Raw genomic sequence first — 25,093 nt, forward strand, 5'->3', positions numbered from 1 at the left:
CTTTGAAGTCATTAACAAGGAAAGAGCAAGAACTCTAGCAGGCAATTTCAATAACAAAGCACGCGAATCAAAAGAATGCGGGGAGAAGTTTCTAAATTGAGCCCTAAGGATGTAATTTCAAACACTTTATAACCTGTCCTTTTTGTAGTTTAGACTTGTTGGAATGACAGTRTTTAGCTTATGTTTAAAAATCATCCCTTATGCAACAGAGGAAAAAAAGAAATAAGTATTGTAAAATGTAGTTTACTCTTATGCCTGTATGTAACGAGCCTGTGAGTCACAAGCTTCAGCAACTTAGAAGTATATTSTACCAAAACTAAGGACTGGACAGTATCACAAAAAAGGAATGCATTGAATTATAKTTTCTCAAAAAATATGTCATAAAACAAAGCTCATAGTTCTAGAGAGAGCAAAATTTTACATAYAGAGAAAGAAGCAAAGTGAATTTTTGAGGAGAAACCGGAGACATCCTTAAAAACCAGAGGAGACTCACAGACTTCAAATTTACCAACTGCAAATAGGAAAACAAGCTATTCCTAGACCTCTGGAATGCAGTCTGGGCTTTTGGTCACAGTATTTTTTTATTTTTTTTTTAAAGTAGGCAAAGTGGTTTGGAATAGGAGATGCAAGTTCTTCCAGACATTGTTGGTTCAGCCGTATGTCAGAAATTCTTTGTAACTGCTTTCTTACGAGCTGAATTTGAACTGTAGGTGGATTTATTTTTTTAATAATGAATTAGATCGCTTTCACTTACTTTGTCCCTGTGTTGATCATGGGCTGAAGTCAGGGATACAGTGTTCTTTAAGTTTGTTTGTATTTCACTGCCTTCCAGAGTGACAAATGTGGGTTTCAGGAACTAGAGTTATGAACCACGAGGAATCTCTGCTTTGACCTTCCAAGGCAGGGTAAAGGACCACTGAATGTAGCGTCTATGCGTTTAAAGTGCAAGGATGCAAAGTTGTGTTTGACAAGTAACAAAGTCCTGGGATGAAATCATGGCCAGCAGTGAAATAAATGAGAGTTCTGCTGTTGACTTCAGTGAGATCAGGATTTTATGCTAGTGTCTGGGAAAAAAGCTTATATGAAAACYAGTTGAACTGTTGAGTATTATTTTRTATGTGTACCAAGCAGTGTRCCAATCTTTCATTGTTAAAAAATKTTCARTATGTTATTAGGTGGTGATGTAGTTCTTTGTTTTACAGACAGGGAAGTGGAGAAAATGTGTGCCTATTCTCTATGAACTTTTCTGTCTCTGGAGCAAACTGCATGGCTCRGTAGAGAAAGATCAGTAGGAAAACTGAGAATTTCATACAGTTTAGCTTTTGTCCTTGACCTCAGTGCATTAGAAAATCTTAYCTTTTACCTATTTATTGTAGAAATAAAGCTAGGGCTTAATTATGATATTATTTATGATTAGAGCATTTGTTGGGCTCATTAGCAGTGGAGGGGTGAGACACTACTGAAGTGAAATCTACACTCACTTTAAGCCCTGTAATTTTTGATGAAAATCATGAACATTTCTCAGACAAAAATATTATTGTCTTTATATTATCTAGGTTTGCTTTCTGAAAAATTATTTTAACACTGTTTTCAAGCAACCRGTCTTTTTATAGCAGGATTAAATGAGGAAAACCAGCCTATTTTTAAATCTAGATGCCTTGCATGCTGTTTTTACCTTTGCTTGCTGTATGAAATGTTGTAGTGATCTATATTTGCCAAGAGTTATTGTTGATGTGCTAAACTTGTTTTTTCTTTCTTTAATGTCTGAAATTAAAAGGTATATGTTGTCTCTCCCCTGATTCTGGGACACTAAGCCAATATAGAAATGCTCCTGTTAAGCCTTAAATTTTAGCTACATGACTAATCACTTTACCATATCTGGTCTTCATTATTAAAAAAAAACTTGATAAGCTGATGAATAGTGTTGTGATGGAGTTTAATTATTTTTTCATGTTAWCTCTAGAAGTATAAATAAAGCATGTTGATTTTTGTTCATCTGTTTTCAAGGTTCTTTGTCAAGGTTCTCTGTGCAGAGGAATTTCTTAGGTCATGACAGTGAATAAATGCCTTATCAGTTCTCTTAGCTTTAGTCTATTCCTTAGCTCTACTGAAGTGACCCTTTTACATCAGTGATCTTGTACTGACACAAAAAGGATGTAGGYAAAAACACGCTATTTCTCCAGATGCTATTTTTCTGAAAATACTGGCGATAAAYATGTAGTTATAATGCATCCTATGTATGAATTTTTAATGAACAAAATGTTATATGGCTGAATTTTAACAAATAATTAAAATTAACAATTTTTTGAAATTGCCACCCTTTGGTCCTGTGTATTATCTTAATGAGACAATATTTTTTGTGTAATGTTATGTTCAAACTATTTGTGTATATGTGTCACAAGATTTTGGAAGCTCCTTAGCCCAAAAGTTACTCTCCTGGTAAGTGTAACTGCTTGCTGTTTTGCCCCTTTTCTCTGGTTCTGCCCACAAATGGGAGCATTCCATTTTGGTGATGACTTAGTTCAAAGGACAGTCTTTATTGCTGAATTTGTGGTATGAAGAAATAGATAATATGAGTTGTTTATCTAGTTCAGCTAAGAAAGTAATTATACATTTAAACGCTTAGATGTTGAAAGTATTCTTGGCYAAATGCAAATACTATTTCTACATCCAAAACTCTTCACCACTCATCTTTGCATCCTCTGGGGTACAGCACAACATGTGCCAGACTTGCCAGATGTGGCAGGARGCATGCCATTGCTTCATCACTTGAATTTAGGTGACTGTTGTGGAGAGCTTGGGTAAACTTTGGAGTCTGGGTTTTTCTGACCCTCCTTCTTTAAGAYTGCTAAATTTTGTGGTGTAACTTAGGAAGAACAGTTCCTAGGGTGTTTCAGCGAGTGTATCATGTGGCCAGTACAGTCTGTCAGAGCTTCTTACTGCTGATTTCATATCCCAGAAAGAGCTTCTGCTGATAAATACACATACTGAAGAAGGAGTCTGGATTTAATCTAGACATTTTCAAGGCTCGCTCATCATAAATTATGCTTCTTGTCAAGTAAACTTAGAAAGCCTTCAGTAAATGTGGTTGAGATTCTTGATGTGCAGTGACCATTTCCCCATTCAAACATGAAGACATAATTTGTTGTCATATGAAACTTTTTGGGTATAGTACTTGGGCAAAGTCAGGATTATATGCATCTGCTAGTAGTTGCTTATGTAAGAAACCAGTATGTATTACAGAGGGATAAAGTGCTCCCAGTTGCACACCTGACACTTCCTTAACAGGAGAAAAGGAAGGTCTGTTTGCAATTTTTATGATCAGTTAGGAAACTGATATCCTTAAGCATAATGATTTTTGACTTCTGTGTTTTCATAATTAAATTTGAGGTGTGTTCATCAACCATTTACACTGGCATTCTTGAAAACAATAATGATTGATTATATCTTGTCATAGTTCTGATTATGCAATATGTGGAAAAGTATTTCTTTTTGTAGTCTAGAACTTATTGCAGTTAATTTTTAATTAAAGGTTATTTTGTATCTTTCTGTCATATATTCCCTAAAGAATTTCCTGTGGAACCAGAACCTGGCTTTTCCCTGCTTGRGCACTTTCTGGACACTCTCAACTGTGTGCATGTCAATGTGTTTAAAAGCCTTCCTTGTTAATTTCGCTCATCTCTTTGCACTCAGTAAAATTTTRAGTTTTATCTTTTAATCCAATTTTGTATGCTGGAAACTTTCAGTGGGCTGATGCAAGAGTCTCTTGGTGTGTTGGCTGCAGTCACCACAGACATCAGTTAGGTGTGTGACAAGTTCTGGTTGCTTCTGAYGTGCACTGTTATGTTCATCGGTGCTCAGTTTCATCTACAGTCCAGATACTCAGAGTCTTCGTCTCTTCTTGTCTGGCCACCATTAATTGTCTTGGGTTTTTGTGTCTTTTCCTACTTGTACATAGGTCTATTTTATAAAATGGTTATGCACCTGTGTTGTATTCCTTTATATCTGACTGCTTCTGAGCAGCTCTGTTTATACCAGCAAGATCATACTTGTAAAACATTTTCTAGACACAACAAGTTGTAGTGAGAAAACATTTTTTGCATCTGCATCTTTGCAAAAACTTCATGGGGTRATTACTTGCTCTTTGCATTTATATTTTTCGTCATTGTGAATTAACCTGAGTACCAAGGACAGGCCAATGTTTTCAGTTATTAGCATTTTTATTTAGGTAYTGTATTCCTAAATGACAGATTTTTGCTTAATTCAGACAAGGATGTCTGTAAGTGTCCTCACAGAGTGAATTTAGCTTGTGTACATATATAATTGCTAATCTGGAAGAAAAATAATAATTGAGGGTTTTCTGAACTCCTGTAACAAAATTGCATATACTTTTAAGTTACTTATTTACCTGAAATGAGGTATTATCARACCATGTACATGTTAGTAGACTTCAAAAAGATATGTTTTAATTAATATATAGTCAAGAAAATTAATCTTATRTTCCATATATTTGCCCATTTTCAGCTCACAATGCTGTTTTATAATTAAAGATTTCTTAGTAGTCTCTGGTAATATAAATCTTCAGTGTTTTTTTTCAAATTTCAAATGAATTACATCAACCTACTGGGCTCTTTGTCTCCTGTTTTGTTTAACATGCACAAGAATTTGAGTAGATTAATGATGCGTGGTTTTGCTTTGCAGCAGCTGTGCTCACTTGCCTTTATCGTATAACATCCATTSTGGGAGTTTGTTTCTATTTTTAGTTGTCATTTCAGTATGCTTTTCGAATACCAAAGTCTGTCTCATGGGCTGACRGATTAGAAATTATCTCTAGTTAATATGTCTTTATCTGAGTATTTTTTTTAATTTCACAATGTCAGTGTAAGATGCCAGTAGTAGTATGAAAACAAAACCAATTTTTCTGTACAAAAAGTAATGTGAAACAGGGAAGGGAAAAACAGACATCAGTTTACTGAAGATGATGTATTGAACTGACASAGTGCTCTGGTTAAGTAAGTCTGCTGTTAACTAGYGAATTCCATCTTGACCCAGTGCTCYAAGGATGCTTGATGGTCRATTTCTTAATGCACATGTTTGCTACATTAGCAGCCACTCTTTTAGAGGCTGAGTTTGATACTGACAAAATATCTTACCTGRCTGCTCTAGTATTATCCATGTAGCATCCTGGAAAACAACAACAAAGAACTCCARCGTTAACCCATGAAAGCACAGGAACAAGAACAAGTCAGCACACCTAGGTTTTCTGTTGTGGAGTTTCTTCTATTTTTGCCTCCTTGAACTTTACTGGTCAGAGGTGATTGCAAAGTTGAAGATGTATATATGGCTGGAAATCTGTATAAAATAATCCACATGTCAAATTAATTAATCTGGATTTGTGAAGAGTTTCACTGGTTAAGTGTTAGTGAAAATCTGCGAGGTAACGAATAGTTTGTAACTCCTGGTTGTTCATTTGGTGTGTGATGAAAAGGGAAATTTGTGAATTGCTATTACTGTCAGACTTAGACTAAGCTGGTTTGTGTTCATCGTCGTCTCAGATTTTTCTAGCCTTCATACATACTGTTCCTTTAATGTTGGTTTAGGATACTTGAAGGATACCTAAGACTTAATACTATATGAAGATTTTTTTAAAGTTTGCATCRCTAATATCTTGATGGCATGCTGTGWGTGGGGTAGAGCAAACTTTCGGTACTCATTTAATGAAAAGGTGGTAGGCAAGCTTTCCTTTTTATTTAAACAACTTTGAATTCCTTTTTACCCCTTTTTTTATCTTGGTATAAATTAAATACCTTTATTAAGATTTGTTGTATTTGTTGTATTACCTTATTTACAAACCAAATCAACTCAATGATGTAAGATTGATCTTGTCTATATTGTAAATAACATTCTAACGCTTTAAAGGGGTAAAAAAGAGCAGGAATTAATAACTTAATGGTATTATTATTGAAAACTAATTAGTCATATCCAAACTACTGTATTTGCAAAAAATTTGGGGAAGAATTTGTGTCAAAGATATTGTGTCAAGGCWGTTTTATAATGAAAGTATTAATACAACATTATAGGGTTGTTATTGTAGGACAGGCAGGTCTCAGTGCTTGTTTTACAGTGTTTGTACTCTACCTCGGGGACACAACTTTTAAATATGCATTAAAGATACATATTTGCACATAAAATCAGTTGTATGCAGAACTTTYGAAATGGTGAAAACAAAGAAAAGCTGAATGCTTCTCTCTTTCATCTCTTGTTACTTGTAGGGCCTTGTGAAATAGGCCATTCTTGATTAATGATGGGTATGATAATGTAAAGGGCTTTGAAGAAATCCYGTCTGTTCATCATCAGCTGGGAAATTCAACTTTTTCATGTATCTTAAAAMAATATATATGTCTGAGAAGCAGTGGAAGGAGGAAACAGCTGGCAAAGGTCAGGCTGATCTAGCAACTGAATTTTAACAATTTATGGAGGGGGGTTGAGGGTTAATTCTATTTTCATGCCTTTTGAAYTGGCCTGCATATTTTCTTTACTATCTCATAGTTTACGAAAATGCTGGTTTTCTTCTCCTTTTGATTTTTCATTGTGACTTTTGGGAGGAGGTAGTGAAGAAGGAATTAATTCGAACACTTGCATGAAGCAATTGTTTTAGCAATTCTTATTTTCTGAAGTTTTGCTATCTAGGAGCCAGGCATGGGAGCATCGGTCTTACAGTAAATAAAATAAAGAAAGCAACCTGAGTGAGATTTCTCTTTGTTTAGTCTAGACAGTACTTGTCGTGCTAAATGTTGTCTATTTCATTTCTGCTTGCCAGAGTTACTGTGATGCATCACATTCTTTCTTTGGTTTATCAAGCAAGGGAATTTTCTTTTGCATGATAGTTAGCTGATCGTGTTTCTTTTTCCTTTGTAGTGCTCTTATAACCTCCTTGGTAGTTATGTTGTTTGTTTGCTGAATATGCAATTAGACATTTGTTTGTCTGCCTGGTGTACACTTCAGCAATGGAARTCTTTTGTCAAGTTCATTAAGTTAATTACCTCAGTTAAAAATACATATTTGCACCAAGATCATCAAAACTCTCCATAAGTAAGAGAAAGGGTCTAGACATGTCTTAACTTTAGTTTCATGTGATTATTGTAAAYGTGTACCTTGGTGATTTAGATCCCATGGAGGTGTTTCCTTTTAAAGAACCAGATTGCTAAAGTTTATAGCTTTCCTGTGTACTGCTGAGTAATGCACTTTTGGAAAACAAAGCTTTCTTASCAGTAATTCATTAACATTAATATTTCATGTGAACTAAATTAAAGAAGAAAATTATAATACCGGAGAAGGAAGGCAGGAAGAGGCAATTTTTGTAAATTCTGGTAGTTAGGGTTTCAGCCACCATCATATGACATTCATGTTTTTGGTGTTGTACAGTGTGGTGTTGGGTTTTTTTAATTATTTTTTWAAATTTTATTATAATTCCAAGTTTTATGATGGGTTTTTTTTTGTAGGCTCACAGTTGGGCTTCRGTGTGGCTGGATGTGTGGCAATATAAAAGGTAATAACAAAATACCAAATAAAAGGATCTAATACCAACAAACAAGGAAGGTATTGTTGAACATGTAGAGGTTGGGGCAGCCTTGGCCACAGTGACMATGGGATTGTGGAGTTCAGTATTTTGCAGGAAGGAAGAGGGGCAGCAATTAAGATTTCAACCCTAGAGGTTTGGAGAGCTGACATCAGCCTATTCAGGGACATTCTTGGGTGAATCCCATTGGAATGTGCCTGCAGAAAAGAAGGATCCAAGACAGCTGGTCAGTATTCAGGATCTACTTTTTTTCAGGCTCAAAACGGGTGCATGCTGGTGAGCAAAAAATTGAGCAAAGTGGGCAAGAGACCTGTGTGGATGAACAAGGAACTCCTGTCAATACTCAAGTGCAAGCAAGAGACAGACTGGAGAAGGAAGCAGGGACAGAACGCTTGAAAGATTCATAGAAATGTTGTCAGAGAATGCAGAAATGCAGCAAGGAGAGCTGAGGCCCATCTGGAATTAAAAGTCTGGCCAAGGATATCAACCACAGGTAGTAAATACATCAACAACAAACAGAAAATGAAGGAAAATATGGGCCCATTATTAAATGGATTGGGGGCTCTCAGAGCATGCAAAGAAGGCAGAGTTACTGAGTGCCTTCTGTCCATCAGTCTTCACTGACAAGACTAGCCCCTAGGGATCTCTGACCTGGGAGACCAGGGAAAAGGAATGGTGRAAGGAACACTTCTGCTCAGTYAAGGAGGATTGGGTTAGAGATCRCCTTGRYATCTTCAAGTCCATGGRCCATGATGGGATRCATCCATGAGGGCTGAGAGAGATGGCAGACATCCTAACTAGGCCACTGTTGTGGGTTTAAACCTGATTTTTCCCAATCTGAGTCACGGCACCAAAAATRTCGTGGTTTGGACTGTGCTGAAAGCCAAAAGCACCCACGACCAAGCCAAAAGTTCCCTCCCTTCCCACCRGAGAGGGCAGAAGGGAGAGCAAAAGCCCAATTAACACGAAAATTTATAGCTTTCAGATAACATAACATAATTGAGAGAAAAATATGTATATGCTCCAGAAAATGGTCAGACAGGCTGAAATAACTTAAGTTGCAAAATAGATTTTTTACTAAAAAACTACTAAGAATAGTACCGCACTGGGGAGGGGAACAAAGATAGGGAAAAATTTACAAGGAGAAGAAAAATAAAAACGGACATTTTAAGACACCTATTATCCTTTCAGGGGACCCATCTCTTTCTCAGGTCATCCCTCTCCACCACCCCGATGTCTTCCCACACACACAGGGGACAGGAATGAAAGTCTAACATAGATGAAACTACTCATTACAGTTGTCGTCCAGCATCATAGGAGAAGCATTCTTACAGCTCCAAGCTGTGGAAGGTCTTTTCCCAAGAAACAGTCAGTGTATAACTGCTGGTGGCAAGAGATTCTTTTCTTTACCTTGTAGGAGAAAGGAAAGAATGTTCTCTAAGGCCGAACTGCGTTGTTTTGGCGGTGTAAGGCCACTATCACAAATCTCCCGGCAGAACACAGCTTCTTCTAAGCATCCACTTAATTCAGACGTAGGGCGGGGGGCACCTCTTCCTCCCCGCAGAACACAGTTTCTTCTTAGCATTAGCTGGTTCAAACATTGTGGGGGGCCAAGCCTCTTCCTCTTTTTTTGGCTCCTGATCAGTTCAGTCCAGTCCTCAAAGGCCAGGGTTTTTGTTTTTTTTTCCTCAGAGCAAGGTCGCTCTCTTTCCTATGCAGGTCTCTCATTGATGAAATAGTCCTTTCGAGAACAACTTGTTTTCTCCATGTTTGAGAGCCACAGTGCAGCACAACACTACCTGTCTTCTCCTTACTGTGATCTTGGGTCTCCATTTTTTTTCTTACATCTCCTCATCCTCCTGCTCTGTTTTTCCCCAGTTCACGATACTAAAACTAAATACTAACAACCTAAAAACTACATGGCGGTTGCCCCTATCTTGTTTTGAATTCTTTCTTAAGTACAGGACAATACATCATCACAGAGGTGTAACCAACCTGTGCAATTGGCCCAGGCCTGATGAGCAGCCTGTCCATCAACCTCAGAGCCATAATGGATTGGCTCTAAAACACAGGGCGTAGGGCTCCTTTTGGGGGAGAAGAAGGAGAAAGCTTCTAGAACTTTGTCACAGGAGCCATCTTTGTGGTTTCTTGGTCCCATCCCCCACCACCAAAAATTGGACCAAGTAAAACCATGACAGCCACTCATGGTCATCTTTGAAAGGCAGTCAAGAGAGATGCTGGAGGACTAGAGRAAGCAAATGTCACCTCAGTCTTCAAAAAGGGAAAGAAGGAGCACCCAAGCAACTACTGCCTCACCTCAGTCTCTGGAAAGGCAATGGAGTGCCTTGTTTTGGAGGCCGTCTTTAACAACGTGGAAGACCAGRAGGTGACCAGGAGTAGTCAGCATGGATTCAGCAAAGGTATATCATGCTMAACCAACCCAATTGTCTTCTACAGTAACAAAACTACCTAAATTGATGAAGGGAAAGGAGTGAATATTTTCCACCTGGACTTCACCAAGCTCTTTGACACTGTCTCTCACAGCATCCTCATAGGCAAACTTGGGAGGTGCAGACTGGAGGAGTGGACAGTGAGGTGATTTGAGACCTGGCTGAATGGCAGAAAACTTGACCAGGTCCCATATTGTTCACTCATTCATCAATGACTTGGATGAAGGGGCAGATGGCTCCTCAGCAAGTTCACRAATGACACAAAACTCRGAAGAGTGGCTGATACCCAAGAGGCYGTGCAGAAGGATCCTGACAGGTTGGAAGACGTGCAGAGAAGAACTGTCTGAAGTTCAACAAAGGCAAATGCAGGGTCCCACACCAGCACAGGCTGGGGACCAATCTGCTGGAAAGCASRTCTGGGAAGAAGGAYCTGGGGGTTCTGGTGGAAAACAAGCTGTCCATGAGCCAGCAGGGTGTTCTTGTGGCCAGGAAGGCCAATGGAATCCTGGGGTGTATTAGGCAGAGCACTGCCAGCAGGTCAGGGGGGGTGATCCTGCCCCTCTGCTTAGCCCTGGTGAGRCACATCTGGAGTGCTGGGTCCAGTTCTGAGCTCCTSAGGACAAGAGAGACAGGGAGCTCCTGGARCGGGTTTGAACAGAGGGTGATAAAGRTAATTAGGGGCCTACTAATCAGAGATCATTAAAAAGACCCTGCTTTTTAATGAGCAGGGAGGCTGGACCTGTTGGCCCCACCAATGGTCCCTTCCAACTGTAACTGTTCTGGGATTCTGTAATACTTTACAACTGGTTATAACCTTAACAGAAAACACTCAGCCATTTAAATGGTAGTATCTGTACCTAATATTTTGATTTCTGTTGTCAAGTCCTGCTTAGACATTCAGTATAGACACTCTTTTATGTCCAAGAACAGAAATGGATATCRTTACATGCAGAATCATTCAATGTCTGTTAGAAAAAGCAGATTGTGCTGGAGTGATTGCAGTGACTCTTCAAAGAAATGCAGTTCATATGTAAGCACTACTGAAGGCAACAACTTCAGCTTTGTCTCAGGCTGAGGGTTTCCTGGTGTCACTTCTTATCAGACTGTGTTGAATTCCAAGCCTGACCTGAAGTGCCTCCGAAGCCTCTCTCTTCATCTTCTGGTGGGAACCCTAAAGGCAACACAGAAAATACAGTATTCTCTCTTAGTCTGGCAAAAGGACTTTTACTGAGTGTAATGAGACTGTGTAAGTACTATATTACAAAAACTGACTTGGAGCAGTTATGTTTCTGTTCTACATAGGAGTCTTAGAATGTCACTGTTAATGAATAGCTCTCGTTAACTTGGATCGGTTTGAGAAAAAGAGCATCTGTGTAGGACAAAACCCCATTGTTTGTTCTAACCACAAATCCATTGGCTACAGCAGTTACTAAGCATCTTGAATAACATGACCAAGGAGTTAGGCATTGCTTTGGAGATAGGGCTTGGCTCAGGCTCCACATGTCAGAGAACAATGCAGTAGTCATCTAAGTTCTTAGCTGAAACTCTGCAGTCTCACCACTGTGGGGAAGTGCTGCTCAGCTGTCCTTTGTAATAAAGGGTTCATGACTTATTCTCAGAGGACAGCTATATACCCTGCAGTACTGTGGCTCTAAGGGATGGTTATTACAAATCCCATAACTTTCCCATTTTTCCATTTTAAAGACTTGACTAGCTACAGACCCTCAGCTGAGAATTAAGTGAKGGAGGCTTACAGCATCCCACTCTATATGCCTTCATTTGATCAAAGGACATTATAGTCCTAGTAGCCTTACTAGATCAGTAATTCTTAGGTTAGTATTATTAGGTTAGCAATCGATACTGCTCTCCATGGAGCGTGTCTCTACAGTCTGATGTGAACTAGCTACAACTGCTTGAAGGCAGGTTATTAGCAGGTTTGTTACTTGAAAGTGTGCTATTCCTTGCCAGGGGTGCGATTCTGCAGCCCAGGGCTCCAAAGCTGCTTGCAGTTTCATTGCATGTGGCTAAGACTGCATAATCTGCTGCCTTATTTATTCCTGGAAGAATGAAGACCAGTTTGTTAGTGAAGAAATTATTTCCACAGCTGATGGTGCCAAATAACCATGGACTTTTTGGTAGGGATAGGAAGGAATTGTTACTGAAATTTGGCAAGGCCTTGTGCAGTGAGGAACTGAGGTCATAGGGAGGAATCTAGCCATATACGTAAGGATCAGCAGTGAGGGAAATCTGTGAACTTGAAGGAATCTTCTTGTTTAGCAGAACGGTGAGATAATTTTGCTGTTAAGGAAGGCCCTGCTGTTATGGGAGATTTGTGGTTATGGGACATTTGTAAGAGACATTAAGTAGTGCAGGCAAAGAGAAAACAGGTGGGCAAAGACTCTGGGAARCAAACCTGATGAGACGGGAAACAGTGAAAAGGGGGAAGAGGAGCAGCACTTTGCTCTGTGGCTGGAGGGAAATGGCGAAGAAGAAAGTGGTTTCTGGAAACAGAGGGGAAAAGTCAGCTGGGTTTAGGTTCTAGTTAATACACCTGGTRTGAAATGACAATTGTAAGAAATGGCATAAGGTTTGAGTGCATCACTGCTTCACTGACCAGTCTGTGTTGACAAATTTGGGCTGCAACTCGTGATTTTGATCAGGGTTTTTCCCTGTTTCTCCCTGTTTTCTGAGCTGTCCATGATGTTTCTCTTGCCAGGTTCAAAAGAAACTGATATAATCCCTGTAGTCTTTCTTTGTTAGGGGTGTGTTGAACKGACAAAGAGGGTGCTAAATGCATGGAAAATCAGGTGCTTACTTGTAAGGTAGTAGGCTTCCCAAACTGTATTTTGAGAATTTGGAGTACAGTTGAATTTGTCTTCAATTTTTTACAAGTAATTTCTAAGTCAAATTTATTAATTCTTACATTATTCTGTCTTTCCTGTCTCTTTCCAAAACAGGATGATACCCCTTTCATCTCAGACACTGCTGATGAATCTTCATCATGGCCAAACACAGGAATATGTGATTAAACCCAAATATTATCCAGTTAAAAAAGTGATTTCAGGAGAGCAGTCCACTGAGGGCTCATTGCCACTGAGACTGGGCCAGGATCAACCTGCATCACCTTTGCGATGTGAGTACAATTACAAAAACCACACTCCCTTTTCTGCCCCCACAAAGCCCCCACTCCCCGTTTTTTAAGATCTTGAAATTTTCTGCATTAACACTTGAAGACAGAGAAAGGTTGAAATAACTATACATGAGAATTCTTAGATTAGCAAATACTTCAATATTCTCYGTTTTGTGGAGAAGAAAAACAGATTCCCTGGATTTAAAAAAAAAATGAACTTGATTCACTGTTGAAAATTCATCATGCTWTTTCTAGATAATAGCTTTTCCTTCAGAAAAAGGTGCTTTGTGAATGCTTGCTAGAATAAGCACGACTATGAGGGTAGTCAGTGTCAGTATGATGGATACCCTTTTTGGAAAGCTGGAGTTCAGTATTATGGTCTCACTGGTGACTGTTTTTCTCTATATTTATTTTATTACGTGTTTATGAACTTCTGCACAGTATGGAGGCTTCCTGAGAGTTTCTSCATAATATTTATTAAAAAAAGGATTGTGTAGGTGCCCAGCTTGTGGCCTTGGCTCATGCCCCATTGTCTGCAGAGCTTGAGGACAAGTTTTGGCTTAGAAGATGAAGAGCTTGATGAATTATGGGTTAGGTATTACAGAATGTCTGCTGGCTTGATTTGGAGAAAAGTTCCTGCAGTTGAATAATGGACTGATTAACATTGAGACCTTAAGGTACTTGCAGTCTCCTGACAGACTTCCTTTGCTGGAGCACAAAGAATTACGTTCTGCTTTAGGGAAGAGCCTTTTAAATCTTTAAAGAGAATTCCTTCGTGTATCGTTGCATTTCTGCATTGCACATCTTTATGGTCTGTCCATTTTTACTTAAATACAACTCCCTGCTTCCTTTTCCTCAAGTGTAAGTTCATGGATGGTAAACGAGAATATTGGCTCTAATAGGAAGAGCAATGGGCAGCTGGAGGTCTTTCAAATAGTGCTTCACCACTCTAAAAATATTATCTCCCTTTCTTGCAAGCTTCAGAAAGATTTTTTTTTTTCTAACCTTGCGGTCAGCATCAACAGTAAATAAGATTATAATGCTTTTTTTTTTCTAATCAGCAGTCATTTTCCTTCAAATTAAATATTAATGGCCAGTGGGATTGGATTGTGTCCCTCTCTTCTGACTCTTACTCATCAAAGAGTAAACAAATTTCAGGTTRTATAGTTCTCCAGTATTTGGAGTGACTGTTCCAGGTTGGATTCTGGCAAAAAAAAATCTATCCTTTGTCCCCATTTTTCAGGGTGCTTAAGTCAGTCTACCTTAGATACACTCAGTGTTACAGTTATCAAGCTGCAACTAAACGAATGGCTTCTGTAAGTTGGKTTTTTTTCTTCTATGGTAGCATAARGAGATGACTCTATGCAGCTGTTAGACCAAGGAGCCACTGCTTCTAGCTCTTTCTAACTTATCTGAGCCCCACTGTTAATTGCAGTACTCTGAGGGACATGACCAGAAGGAAAACCAGGAGCTAAAGGCGAGTGTTTTTTTTTATCAAATTCTAAGAAGCCCCTTAGTGAGCAGCGCATTAGTAAAACATTCTGCCCTTACTGAAAAGTTTATGATTCCTAAAAGAGCCAGAGGACAGGTACTAAAAGGAGTTTTTATGGCCTGATAAGTTCAGCCATGACTTGGGTWTTGACTCAGAGGTAAAATGCAGGACTAAGTGTAATGCTATTTGATGTTGAAATTTCTAATTCTGAACTCTTTGGCAGCATAAAAAATGKTCTTATTACCTTTTTCACCTGTTTTCTATGTCTGTGAGGTGGGAGTCTGATGGCAGCTTCTGATGGAGCAGTTTAGATATCTGCTGGTACAGACTGCAGTTTAGGCTGTATGTTGTTAGAGTCTAGGATTATATACTCCTAGCCTGAACAGGAGACCTACAACTTGGTCAGCCATTTCTGTTTAGGGTGGCTTCTGATTTCTGGAGGTGCTGGAATGAACTTGAAGATTAGAAGACTGCTTGTTTTCATAAAAAATTGAGTGCTARATTTCAGCTGTCAGTATTTTAATGTTAAGAGTGTTTAAATTAACTATGGTGAGGTAAAATTAGGATGTGAAACCTCATGTCAGGTGTTCTGTGATAACCACAAATATGCAGTTCCTAGTCCTGTCTTGAACAGACATGGACTCAGTGAATTAGTTAATGGTTATGGTTGATGTTCGTTTTCTAGTTAATTTATGAGAATGGCTGATGATCTCATGGTATTGTGTTATTGCTCTTAAATGTATAATCTTATTTAATGGGAGAGCTTCTTACTTCATTGAGCAAAGGAATTGGTAATGGCAGTGTGGAGATATTGAAAAGGAAGAGGGGGAAAATGTAATGATTTTATTAAAAAGCAAAAGCCATAAAGTTAGTGCCAAATGCTTCACAACTTTTTTTTATGCTATCATGGAATAATTTTTTTTCGGAGAAGAAATAGTAGCCAGGTAATATTTAATAGTATTGCCCAAGAGTCCATAGCTATCAATTTAGATTGAGTGCAAAGCAACTTATTATTTTCTTTTTTTTTTAACAAGTGTTTCTATGCATTTTACTKCCAAGTAAAGGGAAGATGTATTCCATAGAATAAACTTATTTCTCTAGCTGCAATTGGTTCTGATTTTTCTGGACTTCTGTAGATTATTTCAGTCCAGTGACATGAAGTGGGTAGTCCTGAAAATGGAAGAAGAGCCAGTCTTTTGTTACCTKTAGGGACAGGTGTGTCCTGGCAGAAGTAAATGAGATGTCGGGCACTGGTACACTGGCAAGAAAACTGCCAAATGTAACCAAGTGCTGCTGAGCATCTTCTGATTCATAGAAAGTCGGTCATGTTTAAATGMCCTATCGCAGCATTGTCAGATGAGCTTTTGGAGATACTGGTCTAGAAAACATTGAAGGTAAATCACATTAAACATTTTTCCATAAAAATTAATTCAAGATKCTGTCTGGAATTTTTACTCTGGTGTATTTGTTAGCAGTTTCACTTCTCTGATAATGTTTAGAACAWGCAGTACAGTATTCTTGTTAAAGACAGCAAATAGTTTATTCTTTTTTGGCTTTTAAGCTGAATTTTACTGYAGGGATATATATCACATCAACAGAGTTTGAAAATTCAGTAAGCCATTTGGGTTGCATCAATAGCATTTAAAGTCACCCKGAGATGTGAGATTGAGTTACCTGCCAGTAGCCATTTCTACTGTCAGGCAYTTTGAACTTTTGTCCTATGAGATACAGGCCATCTCCCAAGACTAACTAGTGTAAGGAATCATAAAGCTTGCATAAAAAAATTAATTTCTTAGAGCTAAATTGGTAATTCTCATTTATTGTGCCTAACAGGTGAGGGGGTTAAAATTGTTCAGAGTGATTTTTAAGTCTTGTTTTTTTAGAAACAAAAAACCAAAAAAATTTACCCTGAAAATAATGCTTAAGATCTTAAGCATTGTTTTGGTTTCACTGACTTATTCAAATTTTCCGAATGGTCACAGTTTCATGCCATAATAGGTTATATCTCCTTATGGCCTGTATTGTAATACAGTTTAATTTATATAGCCGTATATTGCTTTCTTTCAAAGGACTCATACCACATTTTAGTACAGAAGAAAAAAATTAGGATCCATAAATATGGTGGTGTATAACTTTTATGTGTTTGTTTTCAGAGCTATTCTAATATGAAATGCTATTCTATTTGCACGCTGCTAAATCATCTGTTGAAGACATTACACTKTAAAGCATCTTTCTGATGCTATTTAATTAATATGGTGTTATATTTAAGCTACTGYAAATTAGTCTTCAGCTATCTTTGTGTTTAATTCGAAAATACTGGGGGTTAAGGCTCTGGAAATTCAGAGTCTTCTCAAGCAAATGGAAATAGCTCATGCTGGATAGACTGATAGCTGCAGAGAAATTATAAATACAGTTTTGCACCAGAAGGAAGACTGAATATGTAGTAATAAAAATAAGCTTGCAGTGGAATTTACATGATCAGCAAATAAGCACTGAAAATAATGATATAATGTGAATCTCAATATCTGTAATGTATACATTAAAAATACCTAACATGTAGGTGAGGGTAGRCAAATCTAAGTCTTATAAGTCAATATATATCTTACATAAGCTCACCATGAACTCTGAGTAATTCTCAAGGGATGCACTGCTTCCTTAAAAGTACATTCTGTCACACTTGGTCTATAATCTGCCTAAATATTTAGAATTTCAGAGTTAAAAATTCTCTCATAGTAACAGTGGCAACAGCACAGAAACTTCAACTGTAAAATTCTATTGGCARCCTGGTAGTCCATAAAACAATAGGAATATTTTTTTTTAGTAATTCAGGTCCATCGTATCTTAGACCTTACACTCTTGATGATGCTGTTAAATGGTAACCACTAATTATCTAAGCATGAATCCTCTAAATATCAGTGCTTATCTCCCTAGCTTTTTAAATGCAGTGCTGAACAAAACTAGGTAAAGGAATTCTGTGCTGGTTCTGTTAGTCTAAAATGTATATGATAATAAGCAAATTCTAAACTGAGCSTAGTTTTTCAGGAATCCCTTTCAACACATTTATTGTGAGAACTGCTTATTAAAGCAGTAAGAGTCTAGGAAGTTCTTAGTTTCACTCTATCCATTTCTGGTGCTATAGGGTTCTTCAGAAAATGCTTTTAAATACCCACTTCATTTTCCAGCCTGATATAGTTGAGGGCCTAATGTTTAGTGGTATCGTGAATTTTACCCATTGAGCTGAAAATAGTGGACGTTCTGCTACTGAAATCAGTTCTGCATGAGTAGGACTATTTYATACTCCCTCTCACCAGGCTACAGCTCCCTGTAAGTACAATGATGATGCCACCACTTCCCTGTTTTAGAGGTACATTGAGAAAATGTGTTAATTAATACATTTTCTGAGGTAACCACAGAATGCACTGAAAGCAGAAGAAAAACTCAGGAGTACTTTACCTACRACTGGAATGCTACTATGTGAGTAAATAAGGCATATGTTTGTATAACAAAGTTATCCCAAGGAAGAAGGGAGGATAAGAAAGAAAACAAGACTAATCTCTCTATTCAGGAAGACRATATGACAAATATGTGAATTTTGCCATTGAAGTTACACATTTAGTTGAGAGAAGTAGGTACTATGGAAAACTCCTTTCTTTTAGGTAGATGGGTGTCTTGGGTTGAGGTTGTGCAAATCCTGTATTCCTATATTCCGACAGCTTGTATGCCCAGAAGGTGTCTATGACTTTAAATCTGAACTGGAAGAGGGGGCAGTGGGGGTGCGGGCAGTTTCAAAGCTGAGGCTGCCGTGCAGCTGGGGGCTTTTTGGACCTCAGCATCGGCGCTGCGGGAGATCTGCTCGCTGCGTGCAGTGAAGTTGCATTGTTGCCGTTTAGCTAGCTCGGGTTTGTTAGCTTGGTCAAACAGCTATCCCTGAACTGCTGTTCCTTTCTGCAACTCCTGTGATTTTCTGGAGCGAATCGGCAGGGCTGCGGTCTGAGAACCAGGAGGCGAGTGCCGACCAGCCGGACACCAGTCGGGACAGGCCGCGCTGCTCATCCCAGACTCCAGAAGAAGCCAAGCTGGCAACAGAAAAGCACACCGAGCCCTCTGTTTCATCCACCGTGAGGAGGGAACTGCTCCAGGTTTTGCCACTGTTGCCTGAGCAGCCGTGTGGACATTTTTTTCTTTTGTTTCTTTTTCCTGGGGACAGGAGCTGTGCCATTTTTCTCCACACCACATGACCAAGCGGCTGTGGGGGGAGGAGGCGGCATGCGTTCCTGGACTTTTAAATATCTAACAGTTGCYTTTTTTTCTGTGTCYTGTGGGCAYTGTGTTTTGTTAATAAACTACTTCTTTTCTGTTCACTTTTGCCCGAACATCTATTTCATGTTGGTGGGAAAAAATTATCAAATTTTTCACTTCAGAGGAAACATTTACTCTGTAACATTTTTTTCTCTGAAAGCATTGTCTCAAACTGAGACAATGGGGTTTTTTTGGCCTTCACCAAAATTCTTTATAAAGTTCATTGAAGAGAACTTGTCTCTATTTTAGATAGTAAATGAAAATTTGAATTTAAATAGTACAGGTTACATGAAATTAAGTGAAATTGGGTTTGTACCACCCTACTGTGGCTTAATTTATATGTGTTGTGGCTAGAAGCTGGACAAATACGCCTTTATGGATTTTGGACTCTGGGGATCTGCACATGGTTCTGTGGGCAACTCTTAAAATCTGGTGTAAGGAGGAGCTGACACAATATGAAAGTTGTGTGACTCCTCTAACTGTGGAGAAGTTATATTGCATCATATTTTACAGAAGTTTATGCACATGAAATAAGTTTAATGTGGAAGAAAATGTCCCAGCACTTAGAGTTGTGCAGAATGCGCTGTCACAGATTTGACATACCAGCCGCTTTCCTATACTGGCAGCACAATCTGCTGGTAACTCAGTGAAGCTCTTCAGAAAGCTTGTACGTAATTGCACGTGCTGGCTTCACTGATGACTTCATAGTTTGATTTGAACAAAACCAGGTGTCACTTTGAAATTCCGATTTAAACTATTTTTGTGGAATTGCACCATTCTGACTTCACTACGTTACACTTACTTCATGATAATAGTATTTCCCTAGCAGGAGGTATGGGTCTGTAAAAGGCATAAATGTTTTGCTGCTTAAAAAAGTGGATACAGAGATACACATGTTCCATGTAAATGCATCCGCATGATTTGACATTGTACCCAAGTTGAGATTTTAGAGTAAAATCTCCCTCAGGTGTTTACTGGGTCAGATACTCTTCCCACCATTCTTGTTATTTCTTTGTGGAACTGCCCTTCATGAGCTGCAAAATAAGTCTCTCACTGGCTTGTCTTAACTACATCATTGCATTGTGATCCTCCTAACTTCTGCTTATCACAGTGGTAACTTTCCTAACTAGAAGTTTTGGAAAATTTGGAGATAAGGGAGGATACTAAGGCTACACTCTGAACAAGGTATAGCCAGAAGAGTCAGGTGGTTGAAAACRGAATGAACCGTTAGAAGGCTAAATAACTGAAAGTATTACAGTTTCAGTAAGAATAAACTGAAAAATTACAACATGGTGTATTTGGAAGAAATGTCAGGTCAAATTCTCTTCAGTCACTCATGGCAACTGACATTCATGTGTTGCTCCTAAAATTATACATAATAAAATTCAAGGCAATGGGATGTGTATAAAGGGCAGGGACTTTTGTGTTTTGTGTTCTCAAATGCACATGTGTTCAAAGCCTTTGACCCCATTCAAGAGGCAGCAGGGRTTTTTCAGGGACATTCTAAAAAGCTTTAAATAAAAATCTGGGTACTGTCAGCATCGAGGTCAAACAGCACTAGGGCTTTTTTGAAGARCAATTTTAGTGGGAAGCATCCTTTTCCTCTCTCCCATTTAAGAGCATTATTCTTCCTGCTATTGAAACATGGCAATTCATAACAGCCATTTAAAGTTTGGTTTTGATTCCAGCAGGACATGGAAACAGCAGGCTAAATTCTGTGTATAAATTAAATKGGTTATCTAGATTCACACTAATGCAGCTAACCCTATCAAATCAGGCAGCCCAGTTACTTTGCTTTTGCTTCAAAAAATAGGGTGACAAATTCTGAAAAAAATAACTAACAAATAAATGCAGTTTATTTAGCAATTATAAAAGACTATGGAGTTCTTTGAGAACCTTGGAGACAGAATAGCTCTGTATAAATGCAAACTATTTCACTCAATATACTGTTGCTGTAGGCATTCTAACAATACCCTTTCTAAGCTGTCTTCATGATTTTTTGTGTATCCATAAAGACTCACAATTGAGGAGGCCAGAAAAACAACACCCCCAAAACGTACTGTGTTTTTCTCTTTGGACTCTGAAAAGATTTTATAGCCCAGAGCTCACCAGTAAATGAATGTCTGCATGACAGGCAAAGGCTCTTGGTTCTTTTATAGAAACTATTTTAAATGTTCCATTCACCCAAAAATGAATTATCATCTCTATGCTTTAAAATACGGAGACAGAGGTTGATATACAGCAGAATGAGGAAGAATGTTGGAAAAACAGATTAGTGATCTGGCAAACAGAATTAAAATCAGTTCAAAGCATGCAATAGCTGGGGGAAAACAAGGACTGAGACAAATGCATCTCAACTTCTGCGATGAAAGAGAATTGGCTCCCAAACCAAACATTTCTCAAGAAGAAGAAAAGAAGACGCTTTCCAGAAAATTCTGTAGGGGAAAGTCTCTATGACATTTGGAAAATGTTGATTTAGGTGGATATAGAGACCTATTGAACCCACACAATTAAACATTCGAAGTCCCTTGGCCAGGCTAACTCCAGAGTTTCTGTGATACAAGTCTTTGATACCAAGAATTGATTCTGATTGCTGCAAGTAGCTGAGTCTGGTTTTCTTCACAGGAAATATGAAAGTGCTGTTCTCTGTCAGTGCCATTGCCTATGCCAGAATGAATGAACAAATGTTGACAAAAAATTACTGCAAGAGGAAGGTTCATACCCTGTGAAACTGAGGTTTCAGATTCAGTGACAGCCTTATTTCTGTTGTCATTTTTTTCCCTTCTTCAGAAAATTAGGGGGGAAGAAAAGATGTTGGCTTCATGCAGTGCTGAGAGAGAAGATTTTTAATGGTGATTCAGTGTGCAGAGGCGGCTGTATTCGTTTATAACTTAATTCCATGATCTCCTGTCCTTTGTCATTGTTTACAGTTTGTTGACTTCCTTAGTGCTTTTTGGTTGTTTCCTTTTGGGAAATGGAATGTCAAGTRGATATACTTTAGTATAGTATATAAGGTTATATTAATTTAAATTTTGTTCCTTATTCTTTCTAGAAATTATAAACATTGACTCTTTTCTCATTTGATGGAGTTGCGTATGTTGGGAGGGTAAAACTCTATCTCAAGAATTTATTTCCTCAAGAAGGAATRCTCTTCCAACTTAAGACTTGTAACACTATTGTCTAATACTTGTATTATTATTGTGAAAGAAGCCTAAATAATTACCTTTGGCAAAAGACATAATGAGTACATAATTTCAGGTGGGAATAAGTTTCATTCCCAATGTATAAAGGCCGAATTTAGGCCTTCTTGAGAAGAGTCCTGTTGATAAGGTGGACAGTGGTGTTGTATTTAGCTGGTAATACTAAAGCTCCTATTTGGCTGTAAGTTTGTGTGTAATACTGAATTCGTTATCACAGTGTTGTCTACTGTAAAAAGGAGGCTGCTTGCTCCATGCAAGTAACTTCTTTCATCCCTTGGAATAGAGACCTAGGACTGAGTAGTGGTATAACTTGAGGCTAAAATTTACCTTTTTAGCATCATAAGCATTTGTGGATCTGGTTGAAATATGGTATCTTTAAATCAAATAAATTCAATACAGTTTAAAAGAATGATCACCCCATAAGTATATTGAAAGGAGTTGAGGCCATTCCATCAGACATCAAATCCCACTGCAGTCTCTAATTTATTTGGGTTGGTACCTTTTTCTGAGTCATTCTCAACTGTTTGAAGGGAAGTGATAGTTGTGTTTCTCATTACCATGGAGAACAGCTGTAGTTTAAAGTAGGATGTTCGTTGCCTGAGGATTGTATATAAAGAATCTTTTTAGTGGTAAAAAAGACAAGGAAGACAAAAGGTGATTCATAAAACCTGCTGACAGAGATCTCAGATTTCAAATCTATGTGTGATTTGTGCATTATGGGTTTCCACAGGACAAAAATTATTGTAATTTCTGTGAATTCCTCTGACTGGCTCTAAAAAGGCTGTGTCAGTGAGAGAATTTATCAGCAAAGGGCTTGTGGCATGTAAACACAGATCTTTCTAAACAATCTCAGCACTTGTGTCTTCATATGGTCCTTTGGTACTTTTAATGAAACACGAGAAACKTGCATTGAAGACAGTAAAGAGGTTGTCAGAATTTGTCAAAATTAGTAAAGGAATACTTCTTGAACGAAACAAGCATTGCTCTAGTAAATTACTTCAGCCAATACACTTTTCACACTCATCTCTATCTTAAACTGAGATGAACAGAATTGAAGAGTGGGCTATTTGCTTCTCTTGGAATATGCTACTAACAATTTTAGTGTGTTTTGGATGGTGGTGGAGCTGGTGATGAGGRAGACAGTGGAATTCTCTTTGTCTCGTTCTGTGACAGGGAGCAAGGAGGAGATTGTATCACTGTGATAATCAGGAAGGAAAAACATTTTTCAGATATGTTCTTTAGAGTCCTTAGCCTGGAAGCCWAAAATTTTCTGGATTATTTCTTTTCCTGTTTGTCAAGCATGCTGAAGAAGCAAGCAGGGCCTAAAAGGAGAGTAAAGAAACAAGAGTGGAATAGAAGCAGGAAGTCTGAGAGTTCAGTTCTGACTGCAGGGAGAAGATTGTGGTAGGAGCTTGTAAGCAAGATAGAAGGAGGAAATAATGTGAAGATGTAGAGACATGGCTAATCAGAAATAGGCATATAGAGAAGTGTGTGTAATAGCAATAGTGGAAATAAGAATGTCAACAAAAATATCAGTGCATATGCCTGTTCAGTTACTGTCATAATAGGTAGTTGGATCATGTTTTCTCTTTTTGAAGCCCTTTTGGTTTGCATGAAGACCGTAGAATGGGGTACTTGTAAAGTGACAAAAATATCAAAAGTTAAGCTGTATTCAGTAATGAAATACACGTAAGATCRTACAAATACCACAAAAATATGAGGTACAGAAATAACAAAAAGTAGAAGGAATGCTAAATTAATTACATTTCAATCATGTGTTGCTACAGCTGTCTAGACATGTTAAATCAAGTACAGCTTTCCATACTGTCATCTTGCTCAAAATATTTGRCTGAGTAGATGTGCACACATACACGTCTCCTCATGTAGAACTGGGGGATGTACTTTTAAGGATTAGAGAAGATGCTGGATCTCAGATTAAATAAATCTGGATCATGTTATTTTTAATTTCGTTGACATGTCTATTTTCTCCCAATGGTTGTGAAAAGAGAACTGGGTGTGAGATGTACTGGGAAGGAGTAACAAAGTTTCTGAAAAGAGCCAAGATGCACTGCCTTACCTCAAGGTAGGCATTGTATATTGAAGCCAAAAAACAAATTATTCAACAGCTATACCTTRCCTTTTTGAATCCGTGTATTTTTCAGACTTGTTTGTGGTTGTGACTGTTACAGATGGGTGAGGTTTGAATGCAGGACATTTTACATTCTGTATACAGAATGTATACGGAATAAAGGTTGAGTTCAGTCCCACCAAGGTCATGCAAGTGATGTTCCATATTTGTTTTACTRGGATGATATCCACAGACCAGAAAGGGATTTGGGGTGTGTGTCCCTGTACCTGGCCTGCAGATTGGTTCTGAGTATGAAGTATCAGTAATGCACTGTTGGGAGAGGAGAATAAATTAAACACAGAAGYATTTTATGTAAAGCTGTATTAAGTAATTCTGCTGCTCTCCCCACCATTGATCAGACCTCAGCTGCAGTATAGTGTGGTTTTGGACAGGGTCCTTGAAGAAAGGTGAGGACCAAGTGAGTGGTATCAAAAGTAAAACGAAAAAAGATGAAGACCTGCAAAATACAGCCTGTTAGACTGAAAGCGTTTAGATGGTTTTGGTCTAGCCAAAATAAGACTGAGTGAGATTGATGGTAGTGGTCTTCAAGTATGTTAGAAATCGATCCACAGAGGAATAATGTTTTGTTAGAGTTTTTTGTAGATAAAGCCAGGGCAAGATTTCGCTTGAGTTGCTACAGGGGAAATGTGGGTTAGGTATTGGGAATACCTTYATAAGGGAGACTGAAGAGCTGGAATAAATTCTTCAGGGATGCTGTGGAATCTGCTTAATAGAAGGGGTTTGAGGATMGACCAGACAAACCTTTTGTTTGATGTTGCTATTTTATCCAGGGAAAATGAAGAGAGGGGAGACTA

General features: G+C 38.3%; 1 protein-coding gene across 6 annotated transcripts in view; it reads left to right on the forward strand.

The window, feature by feature from the left end:
• Nucleotides 1-25,093, forward strand: part of LTBP1 (latent transforming growth factor beta binding protein 1) — a 191,281-nt gene that overhangs the window by 36,283 nt on the left and 129,905 nt on the right. For all 6 annotated transcript variants that reach the window (XM_057369961.1, XM_057369977.1, XM_057369970.1 and 3 more), the window contains exon 4: nt 12,987-13,162. In XM_057369961.1, the coding sequence (XP_057225944.1) occupies nt 12,987-13,162 (176 nt within the window). The remainder of the gene's footprint in view (nt 1-12,986; nt 13,163-25,093) is intronic.

The sequence above is a fragment of the Malurus melanocephalus genome, unplaced genomic scaffold (assembly GCF_030028575.1).
Source record: "Malurus melanocephalus ecotype Western Australia unplaced genomic scaffold, MMel_1.1 scaffold_5, whole genome shotgun sequence".
NCBI lineage: Eukaryota > Metazoa > Chordata > Aves > Passeriformes > Maluridae > Malurus > Malurus melanocephalus.